At 33.8% G+C, this 25,453-nt stretch overlaps 1 protein-coding gene across 1 annotated transcript in view; it reads right to left on the reverse strand.

Moving 5' to 3' along the window:
• The window catches only part of MYO9A (myosin IXA), a 262,747-nt gene that overhangs the window by 170,385 nt on the left and 66,909 nt on the right, over nt 1–25,453 (reverse strand). Inside the window, 5 exon segments of the mRNA XM_038580865.1 lie at nt 3,494–3,583; nt 11,111–11,237; nt 15,041–15,138; nt 18,335–18,391; nt 20,098–20,197. Coding sequence (XP_038436793.1) covers nt 3,494–3,583; nt 11,111–11,237; nt 15,041–15,138; nt 18,335–18,391; nt 20,098–20,197 — 472 coding nt within the window.

Raw genomic sequence — 25,453 nt, forward strand, 5'->3', positions numbered from 1 at the left:
TGCTTCTCCCTCTGCCTGTGTCTCTGCCTCTCTCTCTCTCTCTGTGTGACTATCATAAATAATAATAATAAAAAAAAAAAAAAAAAGCTTTGGCTGAAGCCCAGACTCCAGCCCATTCTAAAAAAAAAAAAAAAAAAAAAAAAAATTCTCTATCTTCAACATCAGAAACTTGAAAATAATTGGAAAATGGTCACGAGTTCTGAGAGAAAACGGAATGTGACCCTAGAACTCTACACTTAAGCAAGTTATCAACAAAGTATCTTTAAAATTCAAAAAAATCAATAATAGATTATACGATGGGAACCACCGTTCTATTTTTTTCAGAGGGAAGAATGAAGGCAATCTAATCTAATTCAGCAAAAGATTTTAAAACTAAAAACTCAAGCGTAAGACACAAAAGCACAGAAAAAGAAAATATATTAGCATAAAAAATACAAATGGGTTGAATTTTTTTCATGAAAAGACAGATCTTCACATTAAACTAAAAACTATAGGGCAGCCCTGGTGGCGCAGCAGTTTGGCGCTGCCTGCAGTCTGGGGTGTGATCCTGGAGACCTGGGATCGAGTCCCACATCGGGCTCCCAGCATGGAGCCTGCTTCTCCCTCTCCCTCTGCCTGTGTCTCTGCCTCTCTCTCTGTGTGTCTATGAATAAATAAATAAAATCTTTTAAAAAAATAATAAAATAAAATAAAAACTATAACCCACCTACTTATGGTTTACATTAACCACTATTTGCATAAAGTAGCAGTCAGAAAGAATCCAAATATACCAATATAATACTTATTTACTCCATAACTCCCAATATTATACTTTTGGCCTCTCTTCTCTGAAATGTGGTCCTATCAAAGTTTAATCTCAATAAACCCAAATACCAATTAATATTTTCCCACCCAAATAAGATCTCACTGAGTGTTTCTTATCTCAATGAATGGTACCAATACTCTTACAGTTGTGTGAACCAGAAAATTAGAATTTATCCTTAATATTTCCTTCTTTCTCCTTGCTTCCCATTAAGCAAATCATTGCTGGATTCTGTTGATTTTATTGTCTAAATTTCTTTCTTCTCAAATATACCCATTTCTCCCTATCAGTATATCACTATTTTAGACAAAGCAGCAAGCCTCTTTCTCCCCAGTACTACTACTACAGCCTCCAAACTCATCATTCCACATTCATTCTTGCCCTCTATGTTAGACAAAACTCTAAGATGGTTGTCAAGATTCCCATTCCGTATACCTCCCTCCTGTTAATTATGGGCAGGACAGTAAATATGATGAATTTCACTCCAGTAACTATCTTATCTTATATGACAAAGGGATTTAAAAGACAACTATGACCCAAAATCAGCTGATTTTTTTTAATTAATCAAAGGAGGATTACCCTGGGTAGCTGACAATCAGAGAAGTCTCTTAAAAGAGACTGAGCCTTTCCATCAGAGCCTCTGATGAAGCAAACTGCCATGTTGTGTAAAGCACCACAAGCAAACTCTGCTGAGCATGACTCTTAATCCTGTAACTGCAAGGAACTGAATCCTTGTCAACAACCTGTGAACTAGGAAGAGGGGCCATGCTCCGCAGAGTGGAATTGAGCCTCACATCAAGCTCCTCCAGTGAGGAGCTTGCTTCTCCTTGCCCTCTGTGTGTGTGTGCACTCTCTCATTCTCTCTCTCTCTCTGTCAAACCAATCAATCAATCAATCAATCTTTAGGAAAAAAATCTAAGACACTTTTTTGCTAAAACATTTTAAGACCTTTCCATCGCTCTTCAGATAAAATATTAAAATCATTAAGGACTGCTCCTTATTTTATTCCTAATGCCCAGTACATTTCTGGACACAAAGATTTTCAAATATTTACTAGACAAATAAATAAATACACCAAACAGATGCAAACAAAAATAAAGCAGGGTCTACAAAAATCATCTCAGAAAGTTGAATTTAAAGTTAAAAATGTAAATAAACATAAGAAAAATTTTAAGAGAGCTAGGGAGAGGGAAGGGGCAAAAGGACAGAATCTCAAGCAGGCTCCTTGCTGCCCAGCACAGAGTCTGATGGGGGCTTGATCTCACAACCCTGAGATCATGACCTGAGCTGAAGCCTAGAGTCAAATACTTAACTGCCTGAGCACTCCAGGAAATATTTTACATTGACAAAAGTTATAAGAGAAATTACAAAAGTACTGAACCCTTATAAAGTAAAGGAAGGGCAAAACTCTTAAAAAGGTTTGGCTTTTTCTGTTTAGAAAGCAGCTTTCAAAGTTGGAGACTATGAGGTAAGGCACATGATATAATGAAGAAATGTAGATTTCATGGCACAGTTATAGGAAGAACCCCAAAAATAGGATAAATGGACCAGTGTCAGCCTAGAAACCATTCTCCACAGTTCTTTTTGTTCTTTTAAGATTTTATTTATTTTTTCATGAGAAACACAGAGAGAGAGGCAGAGACCTAGGCAGAGGGAGAAACAGGCTCCCTGTGGGGAGCCCGATGGGGGACTCGATCGGAGCTGAAGCCAGACACTGAACCACAGAGCCACCCAGGCACCCCTCCACAGTTCTTTTTTTTTTTTTTTCACAGTTCTTTCACTAATCTCTACCTCTGTCTTCTAATCTCACATTCCTGTCCTATTTTAATAACTGTCATAGTCTGTGATTTCCCATCACTGTCATTAAATTACACTACAGAACAGTAGGCTTTCAATAATTTTCCCATTCAAATACATCTGAATAATATATTATAATAAAAAAGACAATGACAGCAATAAATCTCATCTAGAAGCTTCAGGATACAGATGATACTCTTCATGGGACTAGGTGAGATCACCTGGATAAGGATTATAGAGAAGAAAAGACAAAGACTGTGTACTAGAGCACTACATTTTTTAGAGGTTAAGTGGAAAAGAGCAAACAAAAGGAATTACAAATGAGTGGTCAACAACAAAAAAGTGAACCAGAAGAGAATGATGTTCTGAAAGATAAGAAACTGCCTGAAGAATAAATCATCAATTGGATCAAATACTGCTCATTTGTAAATCTATCTACTACCTATTCACCTCATATTAATAATATAAAACTTAAGAATGGTGAACAGATAAAGATCTCTGGAGAAAAATGTATGCCTACAGACATTCAATTTTAAGTTTTCAAGTTGATGGAATGTTCACAACCGAATTTCAAGGGCTCGAAAAATATTTCAATCAACACTTTGTTATTTTCATTCTGTTAAAAGAACAAAAATTCAAACTTCTAAAACTGTTCCGAGTACTCTGATCTTAAGAAAATCCATTCAGGGGGCAGCCCCAGTGGCTCAGTGGTTTAGCGCCACCTTCAGCCCAGGGTGTGATCCTGGAGACGCAGGATCAAGTCCCACGTCAGGCTCCCTGCATGGAGCCTGCTTCTCCCTCTGCCTGTGTCTCTGCCTCTCTCTCTGCCTCTCATGAATAAATAAATAAAATCTTTTACAAAAAAAAAAAAAGGAAAAGAAAATCCATTCATACCTCTGCGAGCTTATATGGCAAAATAAGCTTTTCTCCCACTGTCACAGTCTTCCTTGTAACTAATGCCTCAAATAGCATCTCTTCTTTAACCTAGAGAAGACAAAACTAAATTTAGTGTATAAGATTTATGACAATGAGTGGAATTATTTATTGAAAATCCAAATAGAGAAAACAATGTTTAATGAGATTAGCAAATATACAATAGAAAAAGCAAAGACAATACATTTAGCAATTTAAATACTGGCCAAGGTGAAAGTTAAATGTTCCACTCACACCACTTCCCATACCCCAACCCAAAACAGAGAGGGTAAGACAGATGAGTCTTTTTAGTTAAAGTTTTCTTTCTGATCACAATGGAGACACATATTTCTTTGTGCCAAATATGGAAAATACAGAATAGTGCAAAAAAATTTTAAGATGATCAACCATAATCCCACAACTTGCATTCAAGGACTAAAAAGTGACAATACTTCTTGAATCCCAGGAACATTACAATGAGTACTTATTTATGTTTCCAGAGGTTTTATATTTATTTGTGTTAATCTTTAAAATAAAGTTGATGCTTCCTTTTTTTTCATTCTCTCTAGAGGTAAATACTATCATGAATTTGACACGTTATTACTTCAGTTCAGGTGTGTGTGTGTGTGTGTATATATATATATATATATATATAGTATATTTACTAGATGTATTTGCAAATACATTATACTGCCAAGTATATTTAACTCTTATCTTTATGAAATCATACTGCCCATATGTTTTTGAGATCCAACTACATTGATAATTTAGATCAAGCTTATTCATTTTAACTGCTATACAGCTTCCCAGTATATAAATTACTAGTGTTTAATCCATTCTTCTACATGTAGGCATTTACAGTAATTACCATTTTGCACTATTAGGAAGTAAACTGAAGTGAATATTCTTGCATATGAGTTCAAGAGTTTCTCCGAAGTATAAATCTAAAAGTGGAATTACTATATAATAGCATACACATTTTCATCTTTAATAGCATACACATCACATCTTTCATCTTTCATATTGCTAAACTACTGTATTTAGTTCTCACCAATCTGCTCTCTCATCAGCCCTGAGCATTCCTATTTCTTCAAACCTTCACTATACTTGATATTATCAGACTACTGACTTTTGCCACACTGAGGGGCATGAAATGGTAAAACAAGGGTATTTTATAAAAATATTTACACAAAAAAAGATATAGCACTCATAAAATTTTAAGTACATGATATAATGTATATCAAGCAAAAAAGATTCAATTATAAGGAGAAAATGAGTTACAAAACAATAGAGTGAAGCATGATCCTGCCACCACCAATTCATGACAAATCAATCTTTTTTATTTTTGAAGATTTATTTATTCACAAGAGACACACAAAGAGAGAGGCAGAGACACAGGCAGAGGGAGAAGCAGGCTCCTCGCAAAGAGCCCAATGTGGGACCCAATGCCAGATCTCGGGAAAACACCCTGAGCCAAAGGCAGACAATCAAAATCTGAGCCACCCAGGCATCATGAGATCAATCATTTTTTAAAATGTGATATCATAAAGGAAATATACCTTCTTTTGGAGCATTCACTGCCAGTCTTCAAATTCAAAACAAACTGGAAAAAGAATCTGAGGAGCATTACCTTTACAAACTGCAGTAAAACTAAAAATAGCCAAAGTTTAAATATAAGACCTCAAGCTTTCATATATACTTAAAATGTTTTGAAAAACAAAAATATTACCAGATTACACAAGCAGGACGAAACTAATAAAAATAAGAAAAAACTGGGACACCTGGGTGGCTCAATGGTTGAGCGTCACCTTCAGCTCAGGTCATGATCCTGGGGACTGAGTCCCACATCAGGCTCCCAGCAAGATGTCTGCTTCTCCCTCTGTCTATGCCTCTGCTTTTCTCTCTGTGTCTCTCATGAATAAGTAAATAAAATCTTAAAAAAAAAAAAACTAAGAAAAAACTTATGTGATTAAAAAAAACACTTTTATTGTGAGGTTAAGCAATTATTACTAAAAGTGAATATTTAAAAATAAATGATCTATGCAGTACAAACTCAAGAAATTTTTTTAAGCAACAATGTGGAGCAAAAGTTACTTCCATACACTTATATAAACTGGTACAATCACTATAGACAGTAATCTGTCAATATCAGTCAACTATTTATGTGTATGTATACCACAACCTAAAAACTATACTCCTTGGACTATATTCTAAAATAATTCTCACACATGCCAGCAAGGAGACGTGTGCAAAAATGCCTATCACAGTACTACCAATAAATGAAAAATTACAAATGACTTCAATTGGGCAGTCCGGGTGGCTCAGCAGTTTAGTGCCGCCTTCAGCCCAGGGCCTGATCCTGGAGACCCAGGATCAAGTCCTGCGTTGGGCTCCCTGCATGGAGCCTGCTTCTTCCTCTGCCTCTCTCTCTCTCTCCTCTCTGTGTATTCTCATGAATAAATAAATAAAATCCTTAAAAATAAAGGACCTCAATCGCCATTAAAAAAAAATAGTTTTACTCATATAATGAAATTTTACAAAGCAACCATGAATCATCATCTAGAATATTTAAATCAGTACTAAAAATGTCAAAAACATAATATGGAATGAAAAAGTTTTAGAATGACATAGTAAAACATTTACATAAAATATGAAAATATATTTAAAAACTATATATTCTTTATGCAAACATCTATTATGAAAATAAAACAAGAATGAGAATGATAAGCACCAAACTTATATGAGTGTTTACTTCTGGCATGGCAGAGTATAAAGTGAGCTACAATTTTGTGTAATATTTTATTACATGGGTGGGGCTGTGAGTACACAGGTGTTTATTATATTGCTTTCTATATATATTGTGTACTGAGAACAATAATAATTTATCAGAGGAAGGAGTGTGCCTGGGTGGCTCAGTTGGTTAAGTGTCTGCTTTCAACTCAAGTCAGGATCTCAGGGTCCTGGGATTGAGCCCCCACATCAGGAGCCTGCTTCTCCCTCTCTGCCTGCCATTCCCCCCTGCTTGTGTGCACGGGCTCTCTCTCTGTCAAATGAAAATGAAGAAGAAAATATGTTTAAAAAGAAATTAATACATATTAAGCAAAATGGTAGAACTGATATATCTAAAGGCCAATTATCTGAAAATAAGACAACTCTCACTAAATTTAAAAAATTAAGAAATACAAACATAAAGCTAACACCACAGAAAAAAAGTTTTTAAACATACAGAATACTTAGAAAGAATGAAAAACAATAAATTTTAAACATTTAATCAACACATGATTTCCTAGATAAACACAAATTATCAAAATGAACTCAAGCCAGATTTGAAAATCCTAAAAAAAACTGGTTAATTCAAAACAAATGGGAAGGACATCTAATACAGTTAGTTGATCATAGGGTTGTTATCTCTCAAATCTTTAAGGAATATATTATTCTTTGCTAATGATTCTTACCTTAAATGCAGAAAAAATTTAAAAGGATAAATAACTACCCAATTCATTTTAGATAGTTGGCTTAATGCTGGCACTAAAACCTAAAAATGATTGTACACAGATCTACCCTCATATGCACAACTGCACAAAACACACTAATCTTGCTTATCTTTGATAAGCTTCCTGAAGAAAATATTACTGAATTCATATTTTAATCAACTTCCTCTGTAATTTCCCAAATGTCCTTAGTTGTACAAACATGACTTTTAAAATTAATAAACTTTATTAATACAAAATAACTAAGAATGAGCTCAATATTTGGTCTACAAGGGATCCCTGGGTGGCGCAGCGGTTTGGCGCCTGCCTTTGGCCCGGGGCGCGATCCTGGAGACCCGGGATCGAATTCCACGTCGGGCTCCCGGTGCATGGAGCCTGCTTCTCCCTCTGCCTGTGTCTCTGCCTCTCTCTCTCTCTCTCCCTGTGTGACTATCATAAATAAATAAAAATTTAAAAAAATATATTTGGTCTACAATGTTTCTCATCTTCACTTAATTGAGAAACAGATATGTGTTAAAAATCTATTCTTTATATTGTTTCAACAGATGTTAAAATATATTCAAAATATATAAATCTGTTAAAAACTGAAGTTTTTGATAATGGGGATGGTTCTGATATGCTCCAAAATATGCAACAAAAATATGCTCCACAATTACCCACAATTAATCTACAGGAGCTTGTTTACCTTTCAATAATTTCACAAGTATATATCCCAAACAGAATTCAGTAAAGAGAATATTCAAAATATTAAAAAAAAAATTCACTGCTGCCTGAGGTAACTACAATATTACAAAAATAATTGAAAAAAATAATTTCAGAAACATTTGTTCTTAAAAGCTAAATCTATATTTATCAATGAACTGAATCACTTTGAGAAGGAGAGGAATTAAATTAAATCTTAACTAGAGTTTACATTTTAATTAAACCAGTTATTACTCCTAATCTTTGAATTCTAGCTCAACAAAAGCCTTAAGGTTGCAATTATTATTATTACCAATTTTAACCAATTACAGGAAATCATTCTATTTTCTTATTTTATTTTTTAATTTAAATTCAATTAATTAACATATATTATTAATTTCAGCAGTGATTCATCAGTCTTATATACTACCCAGTGCTCATTATATCACATGCCCTCCTTAATGTCCATCATTCAGTTATCCCACCGCCCTGCCTCATCCCCTCCAGCAACCCTCCGTTGATTAAGAAATTATCTTTAAAAATAATTTCTAAGAACTGAATACAAGCAGGATACTTATTATGTATAGATCCTGTCAGTACTTGTCTAGCTTCTCAACTTTGAAGATAACTTCTTCCTACTTATTACCAAATCTCCATTCCTAGAACCAGTCCCAACTAAACACAACAAGAAGGATGTTAAGGGGCACCTGTTGGCTCAATCGGTTTAGCATGCTACTCTTGATTTCAGCTCAGGTCATGATCTCAAGGTTGTGGGACTGAGCCATTTGATGGGCTCTTCACTCAGCAGGGAGTCTGCTTGGGATTCTCTCTCTCTCTCCCTCTGCCCACCTCCCACTCACATGTTCTTTGTCTCAAATAAATAAATAAAATGTCTAAAAATATAAAGAAGTTAAGAAGCTTGGGTTCGAAAGTAAGATTTGCTATCAAATCATTTTTGCAATTAGTCTAACTTTGACACTGGTAAGCCTGATTCTCAGAAGTGGATTTCTCCTTTTTCACCAATACCTTGGCTCCTTTTAGAATTACCTGAATTGCTCTTATCAGTCTCTAACCAAAGAAGGAATACTGCACGAGGACCAGAAGCCTTTGTACTTGCTGAATGCTTGAACATGTAAATAAAACCACTAGCTACAATGTACTATTATTATGACAATACCAAGTGTTTCTGTTGACCAAATGTTGACTAAAATATCACCTAAAATGCCTGATGGAAATATAGTCTGTTCTCTGATCCCCATGACCTTCAAAATTACCACCTTCAGATACCACACTCCACATCCTGGTAGAACTTCTTTCCAAAGAGTGAGCCTAGTTTCAATTCAGTGTGTTTCTTTCTCCAGCCCCTGTCTGCCAGACTAACTAAAACATTTTGTTAAAGTTAATAAACGACATTCAGGCATGTGCAAAATAATAAGCACTCTAAGATCAGATAAATAAGAAAGAGGCATCCATTGCTCTCAAAGAGCACTGCCACCTTATAACAGGCACAAACTAGTAAACAATTAACTTTCTGCTACAAAACCAAAATTAAATCATGCTAAGAAGATGCAAATATTCTATCCTAATGTAGTCAGTTTGACCATTTAAAATAAGGTTAAAACCCTAAAAAGAGACACAAGAACCAAGATTTGAAAGATAGTGATATTTTAACAGAAAAAAAGAAGGCTATTCATAACAGCAAAAAAATGGGAAGAACCAAGATGTCCTTCAATAGGTGAACGAAGAAACAAACTATGGTGCATCTACACATGGCATTTTACCCAGCAATACAGGGAAATGAGCTATCAATCCACAAAGACACATGAATGAATCTTAAATACATACTGCTAAGTGAAACGTGTCTGTCTGAAAAGGCTGCATACTATATAATTTCAATTATGCTACATTCTGAAGAAGGCAAATTTATAGAGGTAGTAAAAAATCAGTGGTTGCCAGGGGTTTGAGGAGAGGTACTGAACAGGTGAAGCAGAGGAGATTTTTAGGAATGAAACTATTCTACATGATACTGTAATAGAGAAACGAGACATTATGCACTTGCCATAACCCATATAGCACAAAGAACAAATCTTTTCAGACACTGGAGGATCCTAGGAAAGAATGCAGACCATGACAAGAGAATCTAACTATATGACAAATATATGAAACAACCTCAATTAAAGGAGGAAAAGGTGCTAACCTAAGTAACTGGAAATTAATGGAGTATGAAAAACTAAAACAGGCAAAAGGAATACTACACTTTATACTCTAGCTGATAAAGTCATTTCCAATAGCAGTGCACACATACATAAATACATAAACACTCCGATACATGCACAGCTGATCCTTGAACACCACCAATTTTAACTATACAAGTCCATTTACATTTGAGGTTTTTTTCAATAAATACAGTACTATAAATGTATTTTCTCTTCCTTCTGAATTTCTTAACATTTTCTTTTCCCTAGCTTACTTTATTGTAAGAATACAGTATATAATGCATCTAACATATAAAACATGTGTTAATCAACTGTTTATGTTATCAGTAAGGCTTCTGGTCAACAGTAGGCCAGTAAGTTTTGGGGGAGTCAAAAGTTATAAACAGATTTCTGACTGCCGGGTGGGGGGGGTTGTCTCCCCTAACCCCTACATAGTTTAAGGGTCAACTGAATAGTAAAATTGAATAATTCAGTAAATGAACAGCAGAAGGTAGGATATAGCTTCCTCACTGTGAAAATGGGAGTTTATAGATCAGAAGGCTAGAATGACCCACGTGATAACGTATTAGTTAGGAACATCAGTACGACCTCATGTTTATCTTTATATAGCTATAGCCGGATATATAAAAACATCTGTAGTATGAATACACAGAGGTTCGTAAACAAACACGTATTTCCTTGTTCAGTCAGAGGAGAAGGCCTATAAAAAATGATGCTCCTTTCAAGATGAATGAGAAGTCATCACTCCAGGAAGAATGAGTTAATAAAGACCTTAGTTATAGGAAGAAGTATGGTAGGAGATGAAGATATCTGGCTCCTATTTAGACATGAAGAAGAAAATTTAATTTACTTTTCTCTCCACTCATCCAGATATGCCATCTTCAGATACTCTAACCACAATCTTAGTATGAAAAGAAATCTCAAATACAGAAAAACTATCAACGGCTCAGAATATGATAAAGTCTAAAGTAAAATATTGATCCTATCCAGCAAATTGAAGGATTATGGATATCTAGGCCAAAGAGGCAGACAAGAAAACTCAAGCCTTCCAAAGATTCTGGCAAGATCAATAGCAAAAATTCCATCATTTGGAGAAATATTATTAATAAAAAAGCATTAACCCATTTAAACTTAACCAAATAATTACACAAAATTAAAAGTGAGAAGTTACCCAGTATTTGAGAAATGACAACTGAAATACAATTACTTACTTCTAATAATTCTGAGACAATAGGCAGAACTTCAGGATTACAGATATCTATGGAGTCATCCCGATAGGTCTTCTTTTTATAACAGATATTACCCAAATGGAGTATGGCTGAGAGAAGAGAGAAAATCCTGTGAAAACAAAACCATAAATTATAGCTTGCTTATGTGCAGTCTCTAAACTCATTTCACTGCAAAATTCTAATCAAGCAAATTAACCAGGACAAGTATGATGTATTTAGTCTTCATAAAAATAAAAAATATGGAAATAATAACTGTAATAAATAAGATCTATTTATACTATGTCAAGTATGATGCAAAGTGCTTTACATAACCTTACTTTCAGCACTGTACCACTGGACATAGTTGTTTGAAGAGGATTTGCTATTGCCTGATTCTGTATAGTGTTTCAAAGTCCATATCTTTCTAAATGCTTTTCATCTTGCCTAAAATGCCCTTCCCTACATTGTCTATTTCAGAACAACTGAATCAGAATCTTTAAAGGCAAGGTCTTAGAATCTGTATTTTTTAACCAAATAGCCTAAGTGATTTTTTTATTCTTAGTTCCATTTAAGAAACAGTTTCGTACGTCATACTGCGCTGCCCTTGATAAATGCTTTTAAAACAAACAGTATGAAGCCATTGGGGTATATTACCTAATATCAGGCTTCTCCTGTAAAACATCTACAACTGAACCCTCCCTTCTATTCATTCTTCCCTTCTGTCTCAGAGGAACACATACATGACCCTCTTCCAGTCAACAACAACTAAATCCCTACTTGTGCTCTCTATCTCATGAACTCCAGTTTACTCCAGAACTTTATTATAACTATTTCCTATCTCTTACCTGAATCTACAAGAAGTTTCTATCAAAATAATCTCATCTTCAGTTTTCTGTTACTTTAAAAAACCCATCCTAGATCCCACATCTCCTTACCTTCACAAACAATCTTATTAAACTGTTAACCCATACTCCTTTTCTTCACTTTGTCATTTTAGTATCATATCCTGACATCTGACCCCATTAAAATATCTCAGAGAAGTTACCAAGGATCTCCATGTAACTAAAAAAATATATATTATATCCTAACTTACCTGACCTCTCAAAGGCATTTAACACAGCTGAACATTCCATCTAAAAGCTCTTCCTGAAAATTCATATATATATACACATCTTTGTGTCTTATCCAATTATTCTCTTATAAATCTGTTCAGGGATCCCTGGGTGGCGCAGTGGTTTGGCGCCTGCCTTTGGCCCAGGGCGCGATCCTGGAGACCCGGGATCGAATCCCACGTCAGGCTCCCGGTGCATGGAGCCTGCTTCTCCCTCTGCCTGTGTCTCTGCCTCTCTCTCTCTCTCTGTGACTATCATAAATAAATAAAAGTAAAAATTTAAAAAAAAATAAAAAATAAATCTGTTCTACCTGCAAAATTTTAACTATGTGTTTTCTGAAAATTAGGATGTATTCTAAATAAAGACACTGCTTTAGGAACCAAATAGCCACACTTTCAAAGGTCCTGAATCCACATCTAATTGACAGATCTAATTTTTCAAATAATTTAAAACTGTAAATGTTTCAATCATTAACATGACTCAAGCAAAATACAAGTCAATTATAAAGGAATAATTTATAAACATACTGTGGTAAATTAGAGAGGAAACTCAGTATCAAATGACCCATTATAAAGACTAATGGAAGCCAAAAGACATAAAAACACAAATTCATGGGCCACTTACTAAAAAATCATTTTTAGTAGGAGTTAATATGGTTGCTAATTACATCGTTTTAGAATCTGGGGTTCAACAATCAGCATGTTAACATTTTCTCACACCCAAATATGTGATGCAGAGTCTCCAATAATAATAAATGTTATATAAACAATCTAATATACTATAATAATTCAGTATTTAAAAATTTACAAAAATGAATTTTTAAAAATCCCTGTTCTCAAAAAGCTTAAAATCTTGCATTGGAGATAAAACAACAAAAACCCTATAATATAAGGCAAGGTATCTTAAAATACTAAGGGTAGAAACAATGCATAGTTAAGAAAAATTTCATTAAAAAGGGAGAACAGGAGGCACATGGCTGGCTCAGTAGAGTGTGTAACTCTTGATTTCAGGGTCATGAGTTCAAGCCCACAGAAAGTGCAGAAATTACTTAAATAAATAAATATATAAACTTAAAAAAAATTAAAATGAAGGACATGAACAGTACTCTAAAGCAAACAGGTTTCGATTTACATACCAAATTTTAGGATGCCTGCAAAGTTATGTTAAAAGGAATGCTGGGTTAGATCTGAGTGCAGTTGAAAGTAATGTTGTAATTTATTAGCACAGTCATTCATGAGCAAAAGAGAAGGGAATCATGGTACATATGATATGCTATCAAAAAAAAAAAAAAACCTGAAAGTATTTCAATGATTAAAAAAGAGATAAGATGGGTCCTTCAAGAAATGAGGACAATACTGGACATTCAGAACACAACATAGTGTTTTAGAGGACACTATCAGTCTAGTTAAAATGCAAAACTTGTGTTAGGGAATATCTGAAGATAATATCTAAAAGATAGAGAAAGGTCAAATTATAGGCCAGGCTACTAAGAACATATATTTACCAGTGGTTTCCAATACGGGATACAGTGATATCAGAAAGTATAAAAGACACACAATCCCTTGGTGCATGAGAAGTATATATATATTATTTTCAACTTATGTTATCTAAAAAAAAAATTAAATTAAGTTTCACCATCACTTAATATACAGATTGACACTTAGATCCATATATGTCAATCAGTCAAGCGTCACATGAAGTAAAGGGGATATGCTGAGGAAAGACTATAAGTAATAAGGCATGGAGGAACTAACTGTAGGGTTACTCTCATTTACTAAATAATTTCAGTGAATTGCAGTTTATGTGATCAATTAAATGGGCTTGCATATTTACATATTATGTTATTTAATTTTAATTTATCTTTCAAAAAAAGATTTTGGCAAATAATCTACTAGCTCAAGATTCATAGTAATCAAAAGCAAACAAGCAAACAGCAGAGCTGTCGTTCTTCTACTTTTAGTGTGACTTTAAAAACTGACAATATAATCAGATCTGACATAATTAATTCCCTTTCCCAAAAAATAGTTCTATTGGGGCACCAGGGTGGCTCAGTCTGTTCAGCATCTGCCTTCAGTTCAGGTCATGATCCCAAGGTCCTGCGATCAAGCCCCTCATCGGGCTCCTGCTCAGCAGTAGCCTGCTTCTCCCTCTCTCCCTGCCATTCCCCCTGCTTGTGCTCTATCAGATTAAAAAAAAAAAATCTTAAAAAAAAAAAAAGTTCTGTTACTATTTTTTTTCTGGTGAGAGTCAAGGTTATTTGTTTCTTTAATTTTAAATAGATTTATTTTAAATATAATTTGCTTCATCTCTATCTCAACATGTTTACATTTCTATTTTGTTTATAATAAAATATGTACAATACTATAGACATAAATTTACAGAGGAAATAAGGGAAAATTATGTTTTACTGATAGGTATGCATGCCTTAATAAGATTCGAGATCAATGACACAGAAAAGAAGCAGCAATAAAAATAGTATTATAAGGCAAGTTTTTAAATAAGGTCTATGGACCAACTTCAGGAACACCAGGAACTCCCTCACTTGTATGCAAATATTTATGGATGTACATTTTTATAGGAAGAAGAGCTCCAACTTTCAAGAGAACCTCAAAGAATTTATAATAAAAAAAAAAAAAAAAAGCAAAGCAAGTCTGCTAGAAAAGTAAATGTTCAGAGCAATGTTTAACAAGGTAGGAGGACGCACTAGATCAGGAATATCTGTTAGAAAATTCTTTCAAAGGACCAAGGAAGGTGAACTTTTGAAAAACACATGATGATTTGTTCTCTACCAAGGGTATAAGAATACAATAAACAAACTCACTGTCTTCGTGTCTTGGGAAGAAATCCTACCATTTCCATGGCCAGCTGTAAGCGTTCAAAGTCATGCCTCAAATCTTCCCCCTCCACTGAGAAGCAATCCTGCTTATTTAAGAAAAAGGGGGAAGAAATCAAGATTATCTATTGAAAAGTAAGATAAGCCTCTTCAGAAATACAGTAATTCTAGTTAAGTATTCCTGTGTATAAAAACTAGAACTGGTGAAATATTTAGAGAATTCTTATTACAAGTATGCAAATTAAACACATAACTACCAAAATACCAGTAAGCTACCTTTTTTTCTCCCTTTTACAATTACCAAAGCAAGTTATCTCAAAATAACTTAAGATAACAGAGCTAGCAATATTATAAAATGTTCTGATGCCAAGTTTGATTTTGAGTGGTACTGAAGAGTTCTGAAGATCCAAAGCATTTCAGAGAGCTCAATTCCACAAACAAATGTTATTTATTCGACAGATATTTAATAAATGTCTATCCTTATACAAGGTGCTGAACTAGATCCTGAGACACAAAAATAAATTTTAAAAAGATGGTAATTTAGTTGATAAATGGAGCCTAGATTTATATAAAGATGTTTATATTAATATTAGATATAGTAAAAATAGTTCCTAATAAAACTATATAAATATGATTCTCAATCAGCAAAAGAATGTATATATGAAAACCAAAAATCTGCAAAATACACACATTAGTAAAGATAGCTGTGAACTACCAAATACAAAAATATTTTGAGTAATCCTTGCATTTCAGCTCCCAAAAAAGTCAAATACATATGTAATCTTTATCTTTATAAAATAACTTTTTAAAGCCCTTTCCTATATATTCTCAGTCCCTTACATTTACATTTTCAAAACCCTCCTCACATGTATTTACTTTTTAAATATCTATCTAACTGTGGAATGTTGTTGTATAAAGTACTCAATAAATGCATTAACTGTTATCTATTTTATTCACTGCTGATCTCCAGCAACAAGTCAGTGCCAAGAAGAAAGCATGTAATCACTAAAGTAAATATATAATCATTGAATTATTGAATAAGTACTGAATTAAATGAAACATTCCTTTTTGAGAAAGTACTCATTTATATTTTTAAAACTATCAAGTATCTAGCATTTATAATCTGCTTTTGATCCTTTAAGAATGAGTTAATGAATAATATAAAGTTTTAAAGTAAATATAAACACAAGGAGATAATTATGTGTACATATATATAATTATATAAACATTCAATATGGAAGAAAACAGGCTCAGAAGTTAAATAATTCACCTAAATGACAGGGGTGGCCAAAGGAAAATCTGTCCAGTTCTAAATCCTCTGCACTCTCCCAAGCAACCTTAGTTGCTTGAGCTTATTTACTTAACGGGATAACCCTGAATAGGAATTAAATCAATATATAATGGGAAACAAGAGGTCTGTTGTTAAAGGCAATTTTCTCACCACTGTTCTCCTTGGGATCATTTATACAATTCTGTATTATGTATGATAATATAGGCAAATTACAGAACAGTCCCTAACAATCCTCTCTTCTTAAAATGCTAAGTCGCATAAGTTCTCTTAATTCAGAGGAAAAGTTTAGTTTGCTCCAAGTACACTCTGAGGAGCTAAGAGGAAAATACAAACCAACATATCCTCAGATTGACTGCTTGCTTTCATTAATTAACTCGTGAGAAAAAGCAACAGAAATTATTCAAAGTTCAAACAATAATAGATTGAAAATACAATAAGTGAGAGGCTAGTGATGAAAGATATACAGGGAGGAGTATGGGTACAAAATTCTACAAGGAAAGGATGGATAATGATGATTTTGATAAAGGCAGCGGCTCTGAGAACATGTACTGTATACTTAATAAATAGTAAACACTTTACCAAGCTGTTTAGATGTACTAATTAAATTCTCACAAAAGTTAAAGATCATTTTTATCCCCTTAAATAGATCACAGAAACAAAAGAATTATGTGACCTGCTCAGGTTCTCAAAATTAGTAAGTGGATAGGCCAGTATTCAAGTCAAGTCTGTATGCTTCAGAGCTCAATTCTAAAGCATGACATAGACTGTCTAAGTAACGGCAGATCAGTTCATAATGTCACAATAAGCTCTGTACAGGCAATCAAGGAGTTTAGCCAGTCTCCTACCTACTTCCCAATGAGCCTTAGTCACTTGATGATAATAGTCACTTGATAATAGGTGATAGATGGAAGCTTTTCAAGAGGGGCAAAACAGCATAAATTTTTTCTACTAAAATTTATCAGAATCTATAAATTTAAATGTCTAAAATTTTCCAAAATGTAAAATCTGAAACCATAAATAACTTGATATAGTATGAAAAGATAATGCAATTAAACTTTGTATGAAGAAAAAATTAATGTCCATAATTCTTGATCCTTCTCAATTCTGAAATAGACTAGTTTTGTAATTAGTAAAGTTTGTAATCACATGCAGTGAAAATTAAAGTCACAGTTATTTAAAGCAAGGATTAAGACATGTTATATTTCCAGACGGAATAGTTAATAAATTAGTTCATTAGTAGATATAGATGAGTGCAGGTTTTCAAGCCTTTACATCAGACCTCACAACAAAGGGAAGGAAAAAGATTTTTTGTGTCCTTTTTTGATTACAAACTAGTCCTTATAAAACATAAAAATAAAGCTAAATTTATCTATTCATTTTATATTACATCATACATGCCCTTAAATCACTTAATTAAAAACATAAAATCATCTTATTTCTAGGAATTTCAATTCTTAATTTTTGGAAAGTTACATAAAGACTATAGCCTCTTTTGCTACTAAAAAATTTTCCAAAAAAAAAAAAAAACCATACATGTATTCATCATGTGAAAAGACTGTTAAATGACACATAAAACAGGGAGGCTACAACTTTTTAAAATAAACAATACATACTACTCATAACATGTGAGTAATGAAACTACTAAAAATATGATTGAAAAAATACACCTCAAGAAAAAAACCTGTAGTTATAAGAATCCACATCAATGCTGAAATCAGGAATGCAATCAATTTATTGTCAAAATAAATACAGACTAAACATGAGAAACATGAGAATAAGTTTTTTAAAAAATGAATTGACTGGTTTTTAATCCACAGACCATAAATATACATATAAATCAATTCAAAAAAATTAAACATTAATTTCTCTTCTTTTCTAGATTCTTTATATTTCAGTTGATTTTCTGTCTAGGTCATGAGATAGGTGCAAATGAGCAAGGTGAGTGAGGGTCCTTTAACAGGAACACAGAATATTTAGGTACTTGTACTGACCGGCTCAGAGTCATAGCAATAATCATCCCAGCTCTGTCTGAGGGGTTTCTTTGTTATCTGAAAGTAAGGCAGATTAGTTAGGTAGAAGTAATGGTTATCATTCTTCTCTAATCATTTCTTAGATGTAATATTCAGTTAGTACTGCTTCTACCCAAAGAGAGTTATTTTGTGTAACAGCATAAAACAAGAAACAACTAGCTAAACATTCAGATTCTGGGAGATCATATATTATTGCAACCAATCCATACTTGCTGTTTTCCGGTGACTCTGAGATTTGGCTCAGTCTCATATTCTATGAATGCTGACTACTTTATGACAAGAATATGCATGGTATGGCCACTGATAACAAAAAGAAATCTGGAAGAAGAGTAATAAGTTCTGGGCTATCAGCTCATTTAAAAACAATTGTTAGTTTTTAAAAAAGTAAATAATCACTCAAATATCTATAAAGAGTTTAACAGAGAAAAGAAAAGGCTCAGAAGCTAACTCGATGATTTTTTTTAAATCTACATAATTTTATTACAGTAGAAATGTCTAGTATTTTATCAGGAAATGATAATTTAAATAACTTTGAAATCAATATATTAATACAAAGTTATATTAGTTTATATAAATACATAGTTTCAAAATTAAGAGATATCAGTTACATAGCAATATGTTGGGAAAAGCCTAATATGTTACTTTCTTTTTTTTTTTTTAAGATTTTATTTATTTATTCATGACAGACACAGAGAGAGAGAGAGAGAGAGAGAGACAGAGACAGAGACAGAGACAGAGACAGAGACACAGGCAGAGGGAGAAGCAGGCTCCATGCAGGGAGCCCAATGTGGGACTCGATCCTAGGTCTCCAGGATCACACCCTGGGCTGAAGGCAGCACTAAACCGCTGAGCCACAGGGCTGCCCTAACATGTTACTTTCATAATCTTAAATATACACTACAACCTTTCATCCATCATCAAAATGTTAGTTTCCTTACAAAATCTTCATTAACGCATTTATTTCCATAAAGGCATTTATTTCCATGGATATTATATCTTGCCTCAATCAAAAAACCAAGGAAAGATAATCTGTTATTTAAGTGATGTATTGTATACCAATTCCATTAATATTGATTCTAGAATTTTTATTAATATGAGAAATAATAAAATTGGAAAAACCACTGTAATGAAAAACTACCAAGAAATTACCCTTAATTATGGAAATTTAAGAGTGAATTCTGATTTTCATAGAAAAATACAAATTCTGTAAGTCATTCCTTTTGATGAATTTCATATCAAATAGGACAGTTGCTAAATTATAAAAATAATCATATTCTAAGTTAGTATCATAATATCATGCAAAGAGATATATGTATTAGACTTCAAAATATACAAAAAAGGTTTCAAGTAATCCCATGCAAAGGACAAACATTAAATATTAAATATTAGTAACACTCAACATGCTCTTGTCTTTAAAAGGTAAATCACTTGGAAAAGACTAATCCATTTTTCTAACATGTAGGTACATATATAAACAGTTTATTATTCTCTGAAAGAGTCTCACAAAAAGCAAAGGGCACACATATAACTAACCTCTTTCAACTCATATGAATAAATTTCGAATTTGAGAAGCCTATCACATGTATTTTTAGACTGCATGTGTGAAAATGCTAGTTAATATACATTACTAGATTTGGGAAACAAAGTATTAGGAAAAAAACTTTCCCCAAGAACTAAAATTTAATAATGTCCTATATTTCAAAATACATTTCATCAACTCTCACCTGATTGAGATAATGATATTCTTCCGGTTGTTTAAGATGGAATGCTAATCTTTCTTCTTCACTTGCTCCTGCCAGGAGGTAATAAAATACATGATAGTTCCTATTGGAAAAAAAGAGTATGGTTTTAAAATGAACATGATCTATGGTTATCATTTAACAGAAAAAAGAGCAAACAATTAGTAACATGTTTCAGCTTTGTTTCATTTTTTAATACAGAAGTGGTAAGGTCAATATTTTAGGTACTATAAAATGAATGTTTTGAATGCTAAACTCAAAAGAGAGGGGTAAAGGCAGGTATATGGCAAAGATTAAAACCTCTGAAAATTCTCTTTCCATAAAACCAATTAGAAAATTGGCAAATTTGCAGAATCAACTTTTTCAGAACTCTGAAAATTAACCAAAAGCTTATAACAATAAAAGATTTACATCAGAAAAACAGCTCAATCTCAGTAAGAAGTGCAACCTTATAACCTTTTAACTTGCCCTATTCCATTTCCTGTTCACCAGATCCGGGGTAGCCTTCAAAATCAACAGGTTACAATCATGTTGGACACCATAACTCTGACAGCCATCAAAAGAGGACAGAACAGAGTTGGAAATCGTTCAGAACCTCATTTTCTGAAAAATATCACTACTTGAACCATCTGGTGGTTCCCTGGAAGACCCCATGTTCAAAACTGTCTTTATTGACCTGACTCAGAACCCAGTGTAAAAACCTTTTCCCCAGGGGCAGGTGTAGAAAATTATAGGCAATTGTTTTAACATGTCAGCTACATGAAGCAATGGATAAATGTGGGGCAAACAATAGGCTAACAAAAAAATTTAAAGGGAAATGTGATCTCCACACAGGGTTTTAAAAGCTCCAATATATTCCTGGGAATCTAGAAAGCCATGAACATGTGTAAGGCTATGTATGTGCCCACATCTTCAGCCTTCTCAGCAAAAATCAAAGAGGATGCTAAACTCTGGTTGACCTTGAAGGGATGCACAAGCAGGAAGTTAAAATGAAGGCAAAATTATAAAATGGCTACCTGAGTGTTGAAGGCATGGCCCAATACACAGAAAGCCCTGAGGCAAAGACTAGGAAATTTACTGTTTCCAAGCACTTAAGAGAATCTCTATTTAATAATTAACTGACAACTAAGCTAAGCAAGCATATATCTGAATAGCCACACTTGAAACAGAACACAGACTTAACAAAATTAGTTAGAAAAAGTCACAATAGAAACAGAAACAAAAAGAACCAGAAATGCTGGAAAAAGGAGAATCTCATTTCTAGAGCTGCCGCATGATTATTTTAAATGTCCAATTATTATTTAAAATGTCAAATTTTCAGGCACCTGGGTGGCTTGGTAGTTGAGCGTCTACATTTAGCTCAGGTCATGGTCACAAGGTCCTGGGATCAAGTCCCTCATCAGGCTCCCCACAGGGAGCCTGCTTCTCCCTCTACCTACATCTCTGCCTCTCTTTCTCTGTGTCTCTCATGAATAAGTAAGTAAAATCTTTTAAAAAATAAATAAAATAAAATGTCCAATTTTCAACAAAAATTTATGAGGCATGTAAAGAAACAAACTACAGTACATTCAAAGGAAAAAACACAATGATAACCATCCTTGAGGAAGCCCAGGCATGACTTACTATATAAGATTTTTAACCAACTGTCTTAAATATGTTCAAAGAGCTAAAGGAAACCATGTATAAACAACTGAAGTATAAGAATGATGTCTCATCAATAAAGACTACCAATAAACATACAGAACTTATTTAAAAATAATCAAAAAGGAATTGAAGAGTTGAAAAATATAGTAACTAAAATGAAAAACTATCTGGAGGCACTCAGCAGATATGAATGGGCAGAAGAAGACATAAGTGAACCTGAAGACAAGTCACTTGAAAGTAGTCTGAAGAAAAATAAATGAAGAAAAGTGAACAGAACTTCAGATATCTGTGGGAAACCATTAAGCAGACACCAACCCAGGAACAACAGAAGTCTCAAAAGGAGAGGAAGGAGGAAAATTAATATTTGAAAAGATAACAACCAAAAGCTCCCCAAATTTGATGAAAAAACAGTTCACACATCCAAGAAACTCAACAAACTCCAATGTAAAGAGATTCACACTTAGATAACCTCTGAAAAACAAAGACAAGTTTTTAAAGCACCATGAGAAGATATGCCTCATCAAGGAATCTTAATAAAAGATTACCAGCTGATTTCTCATTAGGAGCCATGGCAGGATAACATACTCAAAGTACTGAAGAAAAAAAAACTATCAATCAAATATATAATATACCCAGCAAAGCTATCTTTCAAAAATAAGGGAGAATTTAGGATACTGCCAGATAAAAATTAAGAGACTTCAGAGCTAGCAGATGGGCCCTGTAATAAAGGCTAAAGGGACTTTTTCTAGCTGAAATGAATGGAAACTAGGCAATTTTCAATTCAATATGGAAAAATAAACAGCAGTAGTAAAGATAACAATGTAGCTAAATATAAAAGATAGTATAAACTTTTTTTTGCCTGTATCTTTTTTCCCTCCTATTAGAGTTCAAAGACACCAGCAAAAAACAATGACTAATTGGTATTGATGGGTCTACTACTATAAATATGTAATTTATATGATAATAATAGCACAAAGGAAGGGGAAAGGAACAGAGCTACCGAGTAGCAAAGTTATTTGTAGGCTATCAAAATTAGGTTGTTATTAATCCAAACTAGAACGCTAAAAATGTTAACTGCAATTACCAAGGCAATAAATAATAACTCATGAAATATGTAATAAAAGAAATGCCAATGGTATACCAGAAAACATTTACACAAAACAAGGCAGTTAATAGAATAGAGGGACTAAAACATCATTAAAAATATATAAAATAAAAAAATAATAATATATATATATAAAATAGCAATATAACATTCATAAATCTTAGCAATTATATTAAGTATAAATGAGTCTGAAGGTTAATAACTGGCAGAAGGGATTTTTAAAAAGCCAATTACATATTATCTACAATAGACACCGTATAGACTCAAAGATACAAAGAGGTTGAAAGTAAAAAGATGGAAAAAATACCACGCAAACAATAACCAAAAGAAAGCTAAAGTGTCTATACTAACATCAGATAAAAGAGACTTTAAGACAAAAATTGTTGCTAGATGCAAAGGACATTTTATAATGACTAAATGTCCAATTCATGAGAAAGATATAGTAATTCTTTTTTTAAAAAAGATTTTATTTTATTTATTCATGAGAGACATAGAGTGAGAGAGAGAGAGAGAGAGAGGAAGAGAGAGATAGAGAGGCAGAGACACAGGCAAAGGGAGAAGCAGGCTCCATGCAGGGAGCCCGACGCGGATCTCGATCCCGGGTCTCCAGGATCACTCCCTGGGCTGCCGGCGGTGCTAAACTGCTGCACCACCGGGGCTGCCCAGATATAGCAATTCTAAATGTAAATGCATATAAAAACAGAGCCCCTAAATACACAAAGCCAAAACTGAAAGAACTGAAAAAAGAAAAAAAAACAAAACAAAACAAACAAAAAATTCAATAGTGCTAAGATACTGCAACATCCTTTCGACAATGAACAAAATAAGACAAAAGATCAACAATGAAAAAGAGGACTTGAAAAATACTAAAAACCAACCAACCCTAGAAGACATCTATAGAATATTCCATCCAACAATAGGATACATATTTTCTCAAATACCCATGGAACATTCTCCAAGTTAAAAAATGTTAGACTATAAAAAAAAGTCTCAATATAAAGGGCCTAAAATCATACAAACTATATCCTGATGATCTTACAATGAAATCAGAAATCAGTAACAGAAATTTCCAAATTTCACAAATACATGGAAATTCAAAACATGCTTAGATAATAACAGGTTCCAAAAGAAATCATATAGGAAATTAGAAAATACACTGAGATACACGAAAACAAAAACAACGCGCCAAAATACAGGAATCACTGAAACAGTGTTCAATGGGGTCTTTATAGCTAGAAACCCATATAAAAACAGCAGAAAGAACTCATATCTAATCATACACCTTAAGAAACTAAAAAAAAAGGCAGCCCGGGTGGCTCAGTGGTTTAGCGCCACCTTCAGCCCAGAGCCTGATCCTGGGGACCCGGGATCGAGTCCCACATCAGGCTCCCTGCATGGAACCTGATTCTCCCTTGGCCTGTGTCTCTGCCTCTCTCTCTCTCTCTCTCTCTCTCTCTCTCTCTCTCTGTGTGTGTCTCATGAATAAATAAATAAAAATATTTTTTAAAAAAAGAAACAAAAAAAATGGGGGTCCCTGGGTGGCTCAGCAGTTTAGCACCTGCCTTCAGCCCAGGGCGTGATCTGATGTCCCAGGATCAAGTCCCAAGTCAGGCTTCTGCATGGAACCTGCTTCTCCCTCGACCTATGTCTCTGCCTCTCTCTCTCTCTCTCTCTCATGAATATATAAAATTTTTTAAAAATCTAAAAAAAAAAAAAAAACCTAAAAAATTTTAATTTAAAAAAAAGAGCAATCTACACTCAAAGCAAATGGAAGTGATAAACATGAGAAAAGAAATAAAACAGGAACAGTAAACAAATAGAGAAAAATCAACCAAAACTTAGTCCTTTTCAAAGATCAACAAAATTAACACATTCTTATCTAAAGTGACCCAATCTCAGGGGGAGATTGTTATGGTCTGAATGTATGGCCTTCAAAGTCCTATGCTGAAATCCTAGCCCCAAATGGTATTAGGAGGTAGGGCTTTGGGGGTTGATTAGACCATGAGTAAAGCCCTCATGAATGAGATTAGTGATTTTTTTTTAAAGATTTCATTTATTTATTCATGAGAGATGCAGAGAGAAAGAGAGAGGCAGAGACACAGGCAGAGGGAGAAGCAGGCTCCATGAAGGGAGCCTGATGTGGTACTCGATCCCGGGTCTCCAGGATCAGGCCCTGGGCTGAAGGCGGTGCTAAACCACTGAGCCACCCAGGCTGCCCGAGATTAGTGATCTTATAAAAGATATCCTACAGAGTTCCCTATCCCATTCCACATGAGGACCAAGCAAAAAGGTAGGAGTTATGATCAACATTCTGTAAACAATATACAACCATGCTGGCACCTTGATCTTGGACTTCCCTGCCTCCAGAACTCTGAGAAATGAATTTCTGTTCATTACCAGGCTGAGGTATTTTGTTATAGCAGCCCAAACAAAGATAGGAGTAGACCTCAAATTCAGGAACAAAAGGGGGAACATTATTACCAACTTTCCAGAAATATAAAATAGTATAAGGGAATACTATAAACAATTTTTTTTTACTGACAAATTAGATGACCTAGATGAAATAGAAAAATTCCTAGGATGATAAAAAAA

The sequence above is a fragment of the Canis lupus genome, chromosome 30 (assembly GCF_011100685.1).
Source record: "Canis lupus familiaris isolate Mischka breed German Shepherd chromosome 30, alternate assembly UU_Cfam_GSD_1.0, whole genome shotgun sequence".
Lineage (NCBI taxonomy): Eukaryota > Metazoa > Chordata > Mammalia > Carnivora > Canidae > Canis > Canis lupus.